This window comes from Abramis brama (assembly GCF_963993115.1).
Source record: "Abramis brama genome assembly, chromosome: 20".
Classification (NCBI taxonomy): domain Eukaryota; kingdom Metazoa; phylum Chordata; class Actinopteri; order Cypriniformes; family Leuciscidae; genus Abramis; species Abramis brama.
In genome coordinates this window covers 12,045,951-12,058,855 of record NC_139982.1, presented here as the reverse complement: position 1 = coordinate 12,058,855, position 12,905 = coordinate 12,045,951, and the positions used below count along the sequence as shown (strand labels likewise).

At 41.5% G+C, this 12,905-nt stretch overlaps 5 protein-coding genes across 5 annotated transcripts; all 5 read right to left on the bottom strand.

Annotated features, from left to right (window-relative positions):
* Positions 1-854: 854 nt before the first annotated feature.
* LOC311070833 (piggyBac transposable element-derived protein 4-like) lies at positions 855-4,135 on the bottom strand. Its single transcript, XM_084094907.1, has 3 exons — positions 3,868-4,135; positions 2,740-2,817; positions 855-2,539 (listed from the first exon to the last, which is right to left on the bottom strand). Exons 1-3 carry the CDS (start codon positions 4,023-4,025, stop codon positions 964-966), a joined length of 1,812 nt encoding a protein of 603 aa, XP_083951033.1. The 5' UTR covers positions 4,026-4,135; the 3' UTR covers positions 855-963.
* Positions 4,136-5,539: 1,404 nt separating this feature from the next.
* Positions 5,540-7,294, bottom strand: LOC311070524 (histone H4). Its single transcript, XM_084094433.1, has one exon. The coding sequence runs from the start codon at positions 7,260-7,262 to the stop codon at positions 6,951-6,953; it is 312 nt and encodes a 103-aa protein (XP_083950559.1). The 5' UTR covers positions 7,263-7,294; the 3' UTR covers positions 5,540-6,950.
* An 892-nt stretch (positions 7,295-8,186) lies between these two features.
* Positions 8,187-8,747, bottom strand: LOC311071584 (histone H3.2-like). The gene has a single exon (XM_084095987.1). It carries the CDS (start codon positions 8,730-8,732, stop codon positions 8,322-8,324), a length of 411 nt encoding a protein of 136 aa, XP_083952113.1. The 5' UTR covers positions 8,733-8,747; the 3' UTR covers positions 8,187-8,321.
* An 802-nt stretch (positions 8,748-9,549) lies between these two features.
* On the bottom strand, positions 9,550-9,938 carry LOC311071585 (histone H2A-like; the record flags this gene model as incomplete). Its single annotated transcript, XM_084095988.1, has 1 exon — positions 9,550-9,938. The coding sequence occupies exon 1, from the start codon at positions 9,934-9,936 to the stop codon at positions 9,550-9,552; it is 387 nt and encodes a 128-aa protein (XP_083952114.1). The 5' UTR covers positions 9,937-9,938.
* A 267-nt stretch (positions 9,939-10,205) lies between these two features.
* On the bottom strand, positions 10,206-11,353 carry LOC311071327 (histone H1-like). The gene has a single exon (XM_084095685.1). The coding sequence runs from the start codon at positions 11,315-11,317 to the stop codon at positions 10,682-10,684; it is 636 nt and encodes a 211-aa protein (XP_083951811.1). The 5' UTR covers positions 11,318-11,353; the 3' UTR covers positions 10,206-10,681.
* Between the last annotated feature and the right edge of the window lie 1,552 nt (positions 11,354-12,905).

Below are 12,905 nucleotides of genomic sequence, written 5' to 3'. Positions count from 1 at the left end.
ATCAAAACCAAGCATGTGGAGGACAAGACAATTCATCCTCAAACGAAATCTTGCATTACACTATATTGAGATGTTATGGAAATATGATCCCCAGAACAGCGCCACCCACAGGTAACTGTATGTACCGACAGAGCATAGTGGACGTGGCATTACTTTATGATTTCATAGGTTCTCAAAAAAGAAAAAGGAAAACAGAGGGCTAGAAAAATTTGTTCTCCAACTAAATCATGCATTACTACATATTCTGAGGGTGGCGGTGTTCTGGGGATCATATTTCCATAATAACACAGAATATGCTCAATGACAGCAGCCACATCCGTTCTGCTCTTTCTGTGCCAAATCTTGTTCTTGCTTAAAATCCTTTCAAGAGTGTGTTTGCTCAGAGCTATTCCATTGCGTTAAGCGAATAAGCCAATAATTACATCATCAATAGCTCAAACCACATTTAAAATGCGCTACTCCTTAATGCGTTTACAATTCATCCTTTATCGGGTCGCGTCAGATCAATGAGCAGCAAGTCATCATTTCGGGTTGGTATGCCAAAATTTCTACATGTGGCGGGAACGGGCTTCCATACAGTTCTGACTTTTTCGCTCACAATTCTGAGAAAAGTCAGAATTGTGAGATAAAAAGTCGCAATTACCTTGTTTATTTTTTTTGTCTGTGGCGGGAACAAGCTTCAGTAGTATTCAGCCCAGATTGTATTACAATAATAATGCTGCTTTGATTTTCTTGTTTCTTAAAAGCAGTGTGAAAGACAGTGCCAGTGGTCATAAATACTGCATTCAGCACCTGGGGAAATATTGATCCCTTCCCTAATCTAGTAATAAAAATAAAAATAAAAATTCCACACATTTTTTATTTTCATATGTAGTTTATTTACAAAAATAGTGTACAGTTTCCTCAAACAAAAGAGGGTGTGTAATTGAAGGCACATTGCTGTGCACCCAGGTTTGAACACGCTCACTCATTGTTGTGCCATTCCTGGAAACAGTTCCTGTTCAACTGAAGGCACAAATGAACGTCACATGCCTGGCATTTCCATGGTGTTTGTTGCTTCTTGCCACGCACTGCTTTGCAATGCACACATATGCGGCGACCAACAGTGGCAATTCTTCTGACATTGGAGGTCAGCTCAGCTCCTGGAACCGGCACATGGTCATTACTGGTCTGTTCTGGATCTGCTTTCTCAGACACACCACAGAGCTCTGCAACAAGCTCTTCCATAAACGCCTTGTGCGTCATGTTGCCGTGTAGCTCCTTGTGCAATATGAAAGCGTTGGTGGCAGCAACGTCCAAGAAGTGTAGAAGGACTTTTCTGTACCACTTCATGGTGTTGTGCTGTGCAGTGTAGTACTGCAACAGCTGGTCGGACGGGTCAACACTTGTCATGTGCTGGTTGTAAGCGCTCACAGGCGCAGGACACGGCAAAGACTTTTTCCTCCGTGCATCTCGTGCTTTCACTTGTCGTTGCACACGGTCTCCTGTATAGGCAGCATGGATGGTGGAACAAACAGACACCTCTCGTTTGTCCATCCACTTCACACACACAAGAGGCCCATCCCGAATCCACCGGATGGATCCCCTGCTGGACTTTTTGGTCAATGGATTAGATGCGCTCCGTGGGAAGTCCTTCCTATAGTCTCTGTAAGTCCCACAAGCACCAAACTTCATAGCTAACAAGTCTGTTAAGAGCTTTGGACTTGTATAGAAATCGTCCATGTACACATGGTACCCAGAGCCCAAAACCTTCTTGTCCAGAAGAGACATCACAGCATCATAAGAAAGCCCACGGCCTGTGGGAAAGATGTTCTTGCCCGTGTACACAGAGAGGTCCACAGTATATCCATTCGACGAGTCCGCCAGGACAAAAAACTTGAAGCCCAGCTTTGCTGGCTCGGCTTTCATGAATCTTCTCATTGCTGCATTTGCTCTGCATGCCACCAGTCTTTCCTTCACAGCTAAATTTCTTCTGGGATGATAAAAGGTTTTGCACGCAAGACGGATGGTGTCCATGAGGGGTCTGACCCTGAAGAGCTGGTCATGTTCAGCTGTTCCCCTCTTTTTGTCATTTTCCTTGTCTGCCTCTGGGTGACTTATGTGCAAATTCCATGAAATGGTGCGGTATCGGTCCCTAGACATGACTGTGGCGGGAAAGGGCACAGAGAAGAGACTGTCCTGCCGCCAGTAGTCAGCGATGGAGCTCATCTTCACCGAGGCCATGTAGAAAACGAGTCCAATGTAGCGGTACAGCTCGCCAACACTGACATCTGTCCAACTGTATTTGCGACCCTTTGCGAGTGCCCTGGCAGCCTGAGCGTTTGTGTTGTGGCACAGATTTGACACGGCGCTCTCTGAGAAAAACAGTTTGAAAAGACTCATAGGAGAGTGCGAGTCAGCAAGACTCGACTGCGGCCCAGGTTCCCGAGCCGGCAGGAATCTCAGAGACTTTGGAGCCACATCGACATCAGTCTCTTCTCTCCATGACAGTGTCTTGGCTCTCTTTAAAACAGGAATCTGGTCACTGTCATTCTCACATCTGTGGGGGGAGAAAACAAAAGTGAGCATGTTGACAAAAGGATCACAACATTATCAATTACTAATACTGATATATTGCCCACTCATTAAAAAGCTATTTACACATTCATCCATGCACATATACTTTGCTTAGATTAATTTTGATTACATGTACTGTGAAATAATGTCACTTATAAAATGACGAGGCAAACCTGCACTTACTCATTAAGATTCTCAACCGCGTTGAAAACTGAACGATGTTTGTGTCCTGTGTGAGGTCCACGTGAAGGAACCACATTCCTAAGAAAAGAAAAGGTACAAGCACAAATATTAGTAAACAGTTAGCTTATTTTGTCCAAGGTGGCAAACCAGTGCATGCATAAGTGATAGACCCTTTTCACATTTCCAGGTTTCTTAGAAGAGAAAATCATCCTAGTTGGGTAAAATTCTAATGTGGTGAATGAGAGATTATATTACATATATATTTTGTTTTTAAATTTGCTCAAATAACAATAGAACTTCACAAAAGTGTTTTCACAACTTTCAAAAAGAGTAAAATAATTATAGAGAGCTTAATAACAGCAGTCAAGAAGAGAGAAAGCGGCTGTGTGAGTGACAGTGAGATTAACCTCAGTATTAGAAACACCCTACTTTTTTTTGTAATCTGATGCAACGGTGATATATTACCACGTATAGTTATAAATGTGCATACATTTAAATAGTAATAATAATAATAATAATAATAATAATAAAATACTCTGCAGGATTCACGATACTGATCACCATTAAAACTAGTCATCTCAGTCTGTGAAAAGGGTCCATTGATAGTTAATGGATATACGGTCGCGCGCCTTATGGCTGTTGATGGGGCATCATGTCGATGGGGCATCGTGTTGTGTCAATGCCCCATCAACAGCCATAAAGCGCGCGACCGTATATCCATTAACTATCAATGGACCCTTTTCACAGACTGAGATGACTAGTTTTAATGGTGAAAAGCATCGTGAATCCTGCATAGTGTATATTATATTATTATTATTATTATTAATAATAATAATAATAAATAATTCTGTAATTAATTAATAATTACACATTCAAAATATTTAAACCTCAGCAGATGTTGGAGAACACAGTTAAGCTCCGTTGCTAAATGTCTCTCGCTCTCAATCTCTCTCTCCACATTAGAGTATAACATGTACACTTGTTTTGGAAGACATTTAGATGTTCTAATAGTCCACAGGACAACACATTTCACTCATAATATCACAAACTGGTAGATATCGTCTGGCCATATTGGTTTGAAACAGCTATATGCGACTCTAATAACTAAAATAAGAATAAACGGCTTACTCTTCAGAAGATGTGTCATGCGCTGGCTCAAACTGATCCTCAAAATGCAGGCCTTCATCATCAACGTCTTCATCATCTTCCGACCCTGAGGAACAAGTCGATTCTTCCTCACTGTCTATGATCATCCGAAGAGCTTCCTCGTGTGCGTGACGTGGCATCTTCAGGAAAAGTCAATAAAGCCAAACAAAAGTTTGCCGCCAGTTTTATCCTGTTGATCGGGGGCGTTTCCCACATTCACGTCATTACCATGTGAATGACGCGCTCTGCCGGTGGGCGTGGCCAGACCGGCGCTAAACGAGAACAGGAAAACCCCCTTCAACTTTGTAATTTGGCTTAACTCTCTTTATTTCTGGATTGTAGATGTTTCTTCCCTCTTGGTGAGCGCCTTCTTTGAGGGCAGATTTCACTGGTTCGGGAATGTTAATCTTCAGCTCACGGTGGATCTTCTTCTTCTTTGATATTTGCGGCAGACTAGACGCTACAATGGCGTATTGCTGCCCTCCTCAGTTCATTTGAAGAATTAATAGATTTAACAGATTATATCCTTAGATATACAGTCCAGTCCTGTGCAAAAAGTTGATAACTTTTATTGTCTCATAGTCCTAAGTACAGAGTAATGATTTTAATAAATAACTTGAAGTTCCAGCTTCCGACAGTTCTGAGTAGCCTACATGAGATGTATCTTTGTACAATGATATAAACAGTCCATTAGAGCATGGCACACAGTTTCTACTTCTCCACATGCATCTGCCATCTGGATGTTTTCCAACCATTGCCAGCCCATAATTCAATGCACACCTCATTCCTAAACCTGTATTTATGGAATGATTCACTGTTGACTGAATATAAAATAATGTCTGCCTTTATTTCCCTTTTCCCATTCTGTTTGCCAGAATTTCATTAGTTCTTGCTGAATAATATATTTACAATCAACCCTTCCATACATTACTTCCAATTGTACTTCATTGACTAGAAAAGGCGGACAGCACAGACGCATCTGCTCCATTGCCCCTTATAGCCTCAGATTCTTCTTCAGCTCTAATTAGTATAATACATGCAAAATCAGACAAAGCAGATTTATTAATGGAAGTATATTTATTATTACACAGATTGAAAGAGGCTGGAATAGTGGGGTATCTGGTAATGAAGTTGCTGATAAACTAGCAAAAAAAAGAGGCAGAATAGGTTTTAAAGAAAAAGGTCATGCATAAGTGGCAAACTAGATGGGACAGTAGAAACACAGTGACACAGGGTAATGGTGTTATAGTATTACACCATTTGAAAGTGTATGTCATGTGCTTTTTATATGTAATAAATATAATATATATTGTGATACATTATTTAATCACTTAGAATTAAGAAAGAGGATATTTTAGGAAAAGGCAGGACATACAGCTATACAGAGCACCAATTAAATCCATATGACATGGGTCTAAGGTCTAGAATATATTATGTGTGGATGGAATACTTTGAGCATTAATCCCAGGTTAAATTCCGGACTCTTGAATAATGTTAATTTGTCATTCAGTACATGTGGCGATAATGCTCCTAAGGCGTTAATTGCCATTAAAACATGAAGAAGAAGCAGAACTCCCCCACAAGTTTCAGGATCATTATCCTTACTCTCTCTTCACATTTTGGTAAAGGTGTGGCTTGTTTTTTCCCCCATAAGGTTTCACCATCTTGCCTCAATTTAAAAGCAGCAACAGAATTCCTGGAGAAATTTTATTAAATATCAAGCATTACCCAATGATATACGAACTAAACAAGACCCTTGGACATGAGTCATAAAAAATAAATTTTATAAGTGACGGAAATTTACAGAAACAATTATTTTTATTTTGCAAAAAGTAACAGCTGTATAAGGTCAACTGACTGAATTGAAGAAGTCTCTGAATGCGTTTATGTACGTATAACAAGTCAAGTAACAAGTCGACAAGTAACAAGTCAACGACAACTGTTAAGAGTGGTGCTGGTGATGAACTGGGTATTTATTGAAAGCTCATTTCAGAGGGCTGGATTGTCCTTCTCTGTGTTTTCATTGGTCAGAATTGGGCCGCTAAAGAGGCTCATCCGCCAATTGAAAGCTTCTAAATTTGAATTCCTTTCCACTGCTGGAAGTATTGACTACACCACGTCACGACGCACGCGCCTCTTTGTCTGACTTTCCCGCTCATGAGGTGTCATGACAGATCACAATCATGCCAGTGAAGTACTTTAAATGGACACTTTCACTGTAATTATGCAATGTTCTTACATAATATTGTGCACATTAAACTACACAAATAAAGTCCCTCGGGATTCAGTTTGAGTCCCGGATTTTGGCAAGAACTCCTTTTATGTGTTAGAACCAGTTTAACCTAAGAGTAAAATGGACCTCGGATCAGGATTCCTACTTTACATTTCAAAATTCCACTTTTCCAGACTCAATTTTCCAAACCTCTCTGTAGATTTTCAGACCATAATTTAACACAAATGATTAATACAGCATAATTCAGAATACAGTAGCCTAGTCATCTGTAAATACTTAGATTTTACTTCGTTTTTCTCGAAGTGATAACATGTAGGCGCTTGCATGATGAGGATAAACTTAAAAACATAACTGTTACCTATATACACCTCTGACACATCAGTTTGATACAGTAAATGTGGTTTAATGTTTGTCACACAAAAAAAAACAGTACAATCCTATTTAGATGAGATATGTTACTGGTTTGAGTGACATTTAAGTATTATATTATTTTAGCGAAGTTCAAAAGAGAGTCGGTTTTAATGCAATGAAAAAATGCGCCATGAATTCAGTCGTTTTTGACAAACACTAAACGTGTGACACGAGAACACCCTGCTCGTTTAGGTTCTTAGAAACTAAATTATTTATTGTAGAAAACTAAACAGGAGCAATAGTCTGGAAACACAAGTTCCGTAATTACTAAAATAATCTCCATACAGCATATACGTTTTGCCTGAAAGTAGTTATTAATTAATAGTTGACAGAATAAACCTAAGACATACTCTATTCAAAATATGTGTGTGGCTCTTAAAAGAGCCGTTGGGTTCGAGTGGTTTCTCCTGGTTTCAGGCGTTTATCCGCCGAAGCCGTACAGGGTGCGTCCCTGTCTCTTCAGCGCGTACACAACATCCATGGCGGTGACGGTCTTTCTCTTGGCGTGCTCGGTGTAGGTGACGGCATCGCGGATCACGTTCTCCAGGAACACCTTCAACACTCCGCGGGTCTCCTCGTAGATCAGACCGGAGATGCGCTTGACGCCGCCGCGGCGAGCCAGACGACGAATGGCGGGTTTGGTGATTCCCTGGATATTATCGCGCAGCACTTTACGGTGACGCTTAGCGCCTCCTTTCCCGAGTCCTTTACCGCCTTTGCCTCTTCCAGACATGTTTCACTCACTCCAGTCAAAAGATGACAAAATATGTACGTTCAGCGTTGCAAAGAGGCCTTTTATATTCACTTACAGGACCTGATAGAAACCAAGACCGCGTCACAAGGCGCAAAACGCCCCTCCCCTCAATGTAGTTCCAGCACAAAACAATGTGGTTCAACCCAAACCATAATCTAACGAGGCCTGTCCGACTTCTTTCAAGATTTATTTCATTTGATGAAGAGGATGTTATAATATCCTCTTCATCAAATGAAATAAATATTAAAATAAATAATCTTAAATAAATGTATAACCTGTATAAGAGTAATCTCTAAAGTTGGCATTCAACTTGCGCTAAAAGTTTCAAAACAGACCATGCCACTATTAGGGAGTAGCTGGAAGAAAAGAGTTGGAAAAAAACAACCACTGTAGTCTTGTTTGGGAAAACTGTTTGAATATGAAGAGAAGCTTTAGTAAATATGAAGATACATTTCTAGCTCCTTTGAAACTATCCACAACATTGGAATCTGAGTGCGCAGTTTATTTGTGTGATTCTCACTCTGTACAACTGACATCACAGTATTCATGTAAAATAAAAAGAACATCGATCTATACAAACATTAAAATACATAACCGCTTTTATTACATAAAATTCATTCATATTTCTTTATGTCTAAGTGTTTTCTAATTAGGGTTAGGATTATATTTAATTCTGAAAGGGTAACTGATAATTTAGAGCAGGGTTCACCAATCTCGGTCCTGGAGGGCCGCTGTCCTGCAGAGTTTAGCTCCAACCAGCTCCAACACACCTGTTTGAAAGTTTCTAGTATGCCTAGTGAGACCTTGATTAGCTGGTTCAGGTGTGTTTAATTGTGATTGGAGCTAAACTCTGCAGGACAGCGGCCCTCCAGGACCGAGATTGGTGAACCCTGATTTAGAGAACGGTGACCCAGAGAGTATTAATGTAATGCGTGAACGCAACTTTCTACTCATATTGAGTTAAACTGGAAATGATCTCGTTCAGTGCAGTTTTGGTGGCTCTTAAAAGAGCCGTTGTGGGTTGACGCAGACGCGGGTTTAAGCGCGCTCTCCGCGGATGCGGCGGGCCAGCTGAATATCTTTGGGCATGATGGTGACCCTCTTGGCGTGGATGGCGCACAGGTTGGTGTCCTCGAACAGACCGACCAAATAAGCCTCGCTGGATTCCTGCAGGGCCATGACAGCGGAGCTCTGGAAGCGCAGGTCCGTCTTGAAGTCCTGAGCGATTTCTCTCACCAGCCGCTGGAAGGGCAGTTTGCGGATCAGCAGCTCGGTGGACTTCTGATAGCGGCGAATCTCCCGCAGAGCCACGGTCCCGGGGCGGTAGCGGTGAGGCTTCTTGACGCCGCCGGTGGCCGGAGCGCTCTTACGGGCGGCTTTAGTAGCGAGCTGCTTCCTCGGGGCTTTACCACCGGTGGATTTACGAGCGGTCTGCTTGGTTCTGGCCATTGCTTAGGGCTTCTTCTCTCTGTCCTGCTTGCGCTGGAAGGAAATGCTGTTATACGTTATACACCCGCTTTTAAAGCATTGTACCGTCACGAGCTCATAGTGTCGCGAGGATGCAGACCTTGTGATTGGCTAATACGTGACGTCTGCGCATGAGTGCCAGCCAATGACTGCGCGTTTCCTCTTTTCAAACAAGTGGAAGGTTTCCCGCTCGAGCTGCTTTTGTTCTGTTGAATACTTCATATACATCAAACGGTGTATATATAACACCTCCCTGGTCTTTATACTCACAATGTTGTATTCAATTGTTCTGAAATACTCGCCTTAATTCCCAGTAATTGTGCAGATCTCGGATTAGATGATCACAATAGTCATTATAAAAGCACAGCAGCGAGACACACTAGGGTTTCCATCCGTCCCGTAAAATCGGGGATCAAAGAACCAGAGTAACATTTACCAGTTTCTTTTACCATGAAGCCGAGATGTATGTTGCTTTTTATTTTGAACAATTTGTTAAAATATTCGATACACTATCAGAGCTTGGTAGACCAACTACATGTTAATATTAAGGGAGATGGGTTGGGTAACAAACACACATTAGGGGATCATCATGCTTACAACAAACACGCACACCTGTGACTGTAAGGATACTGTAATCGTCAGTGAAGCATTCATATATTTTACTCTGGTTTGATGGGTCATTTTCTCTCTCAACCGCCTTTATGCTGTTTGTAAATATTAAAAAGGAAAAACACTCTCTGTCAGATAAAATGGGTGGCTCTTAAAAGAGCCTTTTGGTCTAAAACGAACTTGACTGCACTTATTTAGATTTAGAGGGTTTCTCGGTCTTCTTAGGCAGCAGCACGGCCTGGATGTTGGGCAGCACGCCGCCCTGAGCGATGGTCACTCGGCCTAGAAGTTTGTTGAGCTCCTCGTCGTTACGCACCGCCAACTGCAGGTGACGGGGGATGATGCGGGTCTTCTTGTTATCCCGAGCGGCATTTCCAGCCAACTCCAGGATCTCAGCAGTCAAATACTCGAGCACCGCCGCCAGATAAACAGGAGCTCCGGCACCGACGCGCTCGCCGTAGTTTCCTTTGCGGAGAAGCCTGTGAACACGGCCGACAGGGAACTGCAGTCCAGCCCTAGAGGAGCGAGTCTTTGCCTTCGCTCTGGCTTTACCACCGGTTTTGCCTCTTCCACTCATTGTTTTTAAATCAGTTACAACAAACTTTATAGTTAAAAGTAACAGAATAAAATCTGTATGCCGCCTCACACTGGCTTTAAACGAGAGTGCCGGTCGCCGATTGGTTTAGAGTCTGTAAAGATTTAAACCAATCACTGAACTTCTCTCCCCCTAGCGGGTATTATTGTGCACTGTTTGCACAAGCATTTGTGAGTGTGATTAATAAGACAGAAGAGTTATATGAAATTTAAACAAGTATAAAAACGGATTGTACACTGTTCCTACCAAAAGCGCTGCACCTTTCACACAGACACTGTATATTCTGTGCACACTGACCATCTGATACTGTACAGTATTATGTTCTTATTGCAATACTGGAGTTTTATCACTGTCCATATTGTTGGATGTGGGGTTGTTTGTATTGTATTATCACAATTCCCCAGCATAGTGTTGTGTGTATATTCTGTCTGTACCTTGTTGTATAACATGCCATTTCTGAACAGTCTGAACCCTCTAGTTTTTCGTGGCCATTTACAATACCTTATATAATAATGGTTTAAGTTTTTTTTTATTTTTTATAACTGGGTGTTTTTAATTGTTTGTTTAGAATCAATGACTCCAAGAGGTTAAAAGTCACATCTCTATTGAAAATTCATTTCACATTTTTATCGAAATGAACAGAAACCTTAAATATAAATAAGTTTTGCTCTAATTCAGAGTAAGTGGGTGGCTCTTAAAAGAGCCGTTGAGGAACAAACAGTGAGCTTTACTTCTTTTTGGGCGCTGCCTTTTTAGGCTTGGTAGCTTTAGGTTTTGCCACCTTAGGTTTAGCAGTCTTTGCCTTTTTGGGACTCTTGGCTGCTTTCTTAGCGGCTGCTGGTTTCTGTGCCTTCTTGGGGCTCTTCGTCGCCTTCTTAGCGGCTGTGGCGGCGGGTTTCTTGGCCTTCTTGGGCGACTTCTTAGCGGCGGGTTTCTTAGGCGATTTCTTGGCGGCGGGCTTCTTTGCCGCAGCGCTCTTGGGCTTCTTGGCAGCGGCGGGTTTCTTGGCCGCGGGCTTCTTCGCTTTAGTAGCCGCTTTCTTCTTGGTCTCGGCTTGCTGCTTGTTGAGCTTGAATGAGCCCGAGGCGCCGGTCCCTTTGACCTGCACCAGGGCGCCTTTGGTCACCAGGCTCTTGATGGCGATCTTGACGCGGGAGTTGTTCTTCTCCACATCGTAGCCGCCGGCAGCGAGCGCTTTCTTCAGCGCGGCAAGAGACACGCCACTCCTCTCCTTGGATGCGGACACAGCTTTGACGATGAGCTCGCCGACGCCTGGTCCTGCTTTCTTGGCCTTCGCAGCGGACTTCTTCTTGGGCGCTTTGGCCGGGGCGACAACAGCGGGTGCGGGTGCGGTTTCTGCCATTTCTCTCTGATTGGATCTACAGTGTTTCAAATACTGTCTCTGGTTTCTGCAATGTGACTGGCGCTCGCGCGGCGCTGCGCTCTTAAATAACACATGAGAACCTTATAGACTCAACCTGCCCGCTCGGCGTCTGTGCGCGTCCACGAACCCCTCACGAGTGTGTTTTCTTCTCTTACATTTGAGGCTAAACTGGAGCGGTAAAATAGTTTAGCACAGTCAAAACAAAGTGAACACCAAGCAGTGGTTCTGTGCTTTCATTTGAGATTAATATACGAGAAGAGGAAATGTTTATTTTGCCTTCATCAGATCAAATCAAAGGCGAACATCAGGCACGGGGGAAAGCCGCGTGTAAATTTGATAAATAGTTTAAGTGGAAAAGTTTATAAAAGCCTTAACGCGTCTTCTTTATGTTCAGCAAACAGTCTGAAGAGACTTTAATGAAATCAGCATTAGTGAGGGGCGTCAGGAGGCTTTCATACAGATGTTGTTTTGGGCAGCTTGAAGCACACGAACATCCGGAGACTCTGAGTCTCTCTGTGACTCATGTCTGGCCAGATGATCTGTCCATATAATAATAATAATAATAATAATAATAATAATAATAATAATAATAACAATAATAAATATATACGCCTGATCACACAAGTGTTAATGTTTTAACTTGTTAAACACGTTTCCATAAGCTGATGTGCATATGAGTCATTCCACGAAACCATATGATTTGAGTCCCTCTGACCTTTTAAGTGTATTTTACCTATTGGGTCACCACAATCTTTTAAAAGCTTTTTGTATCAATTGAAATGTCTCCTTTAATAAAGTTTAAAAATTATGACATAATATCTTTACATTAGAAATTAGCTTGTTTTTTTTTTCAGTTGACACCACCTATTTTGTCCCTCATGGCCTTCTATGAAAGTCTACTTGGGATATGAATAATAAAATTAGAAAAAAGTCCATACATTTTGCCATTCCCATGAAGATCTATCTGTGCTTTTTTGCTGGTAATGTTTTTTTTTCCAAGTAAATTCAAGATTATTCATTAAAATCACATTATTTAGTTCCATCCCTCAGTAATTAGGGATTTGATGCCTGAGGTGGGAACATATGTTTTTTTTTTCTGGAAGTTAAATATGCAATTAATGTTGTGGGGTGTTCAGAAAAGTAATACATATAAGTAAAAAATCCAAAAATGTGTATGTCCAAATCGTACCGGTTTCATGGAATCACATAAATAAAATGTAAATCATCACATTTGTTTCCCCTTATTCGTCATTCATATCATATCTCAGTTTTCGGCATGCGAATGAGGATTGTGTAAAAGCTCATATGAACGACTTGTTCATTTACAGCAAGGCGTAGCTAATTACTTAAAACAACTTATTTTTTTTCAATTATTTCCCTCCTTGTTATATAGCTTAATTGTCCTTTTCTGGGCATTGTTTGAAACTTTGTAGTGCTACTTGCTAACATTTTTCCATTTCTTTTTTCCAAAGAATAAAAATATTTTGTTTTTTTTCCACCATGCTCAAGCCACTTTCTTCTGGAACGTATGAAAGCAGATTTTGCCTTTTCCTCATAATGTTTATTT

What these genes read in the sequence shown, in the direction of transcription:
- LOC311071327 (XM_084095685.1), bottom strand. Translation starts at nt 11,317, where the DNA reads ATGGCAGAAACCGCACCCGCACCCGCTGTTGTCGCCCCGGCCAAAGCG.
- LOC311070833 (XM_084094907.1), bottom strand. Translation starts at nt 4,025, where the DNA reads ATGCCACGTCACGCACACGAGGAAGCTCTTCGGATGATCATAGACAGT. An exon ending in CATGACACATCTTCTGAAGA is followed by an intron (nt 2,818 to 3,867) that starts GTAAGCCGTTTA and finishes TTCTTTTCTTAG; the next exon opens with GAATGTGGTTCCTTCACGTG. An exon ending in GCGGTTGAGAATCTTAATGA is followed by an intron (nt 2,540 to 2,739) that starts GTAAGTGCAGGT and finishes CTCCCCCCACAG; the next exon opens with ATGTGAGAATGACAGTGACC.
- LOC311070524 (XM_084094433.1), bottom strand. Translation starts at nt 7,262, where the DNA reads ATGTCTGGAAGAGGCAAAGGCGGTAAAGGACTCGGGAAAGGAGGCGCT.
- LOC311071584 (XM_084095987.1), bottom strand. Translation starts at nt 8,732, where the DNA reads ATGGCCAGAACCAAGCAGACCGCTCGTAAATCCACCGGTGGTAAAGCC.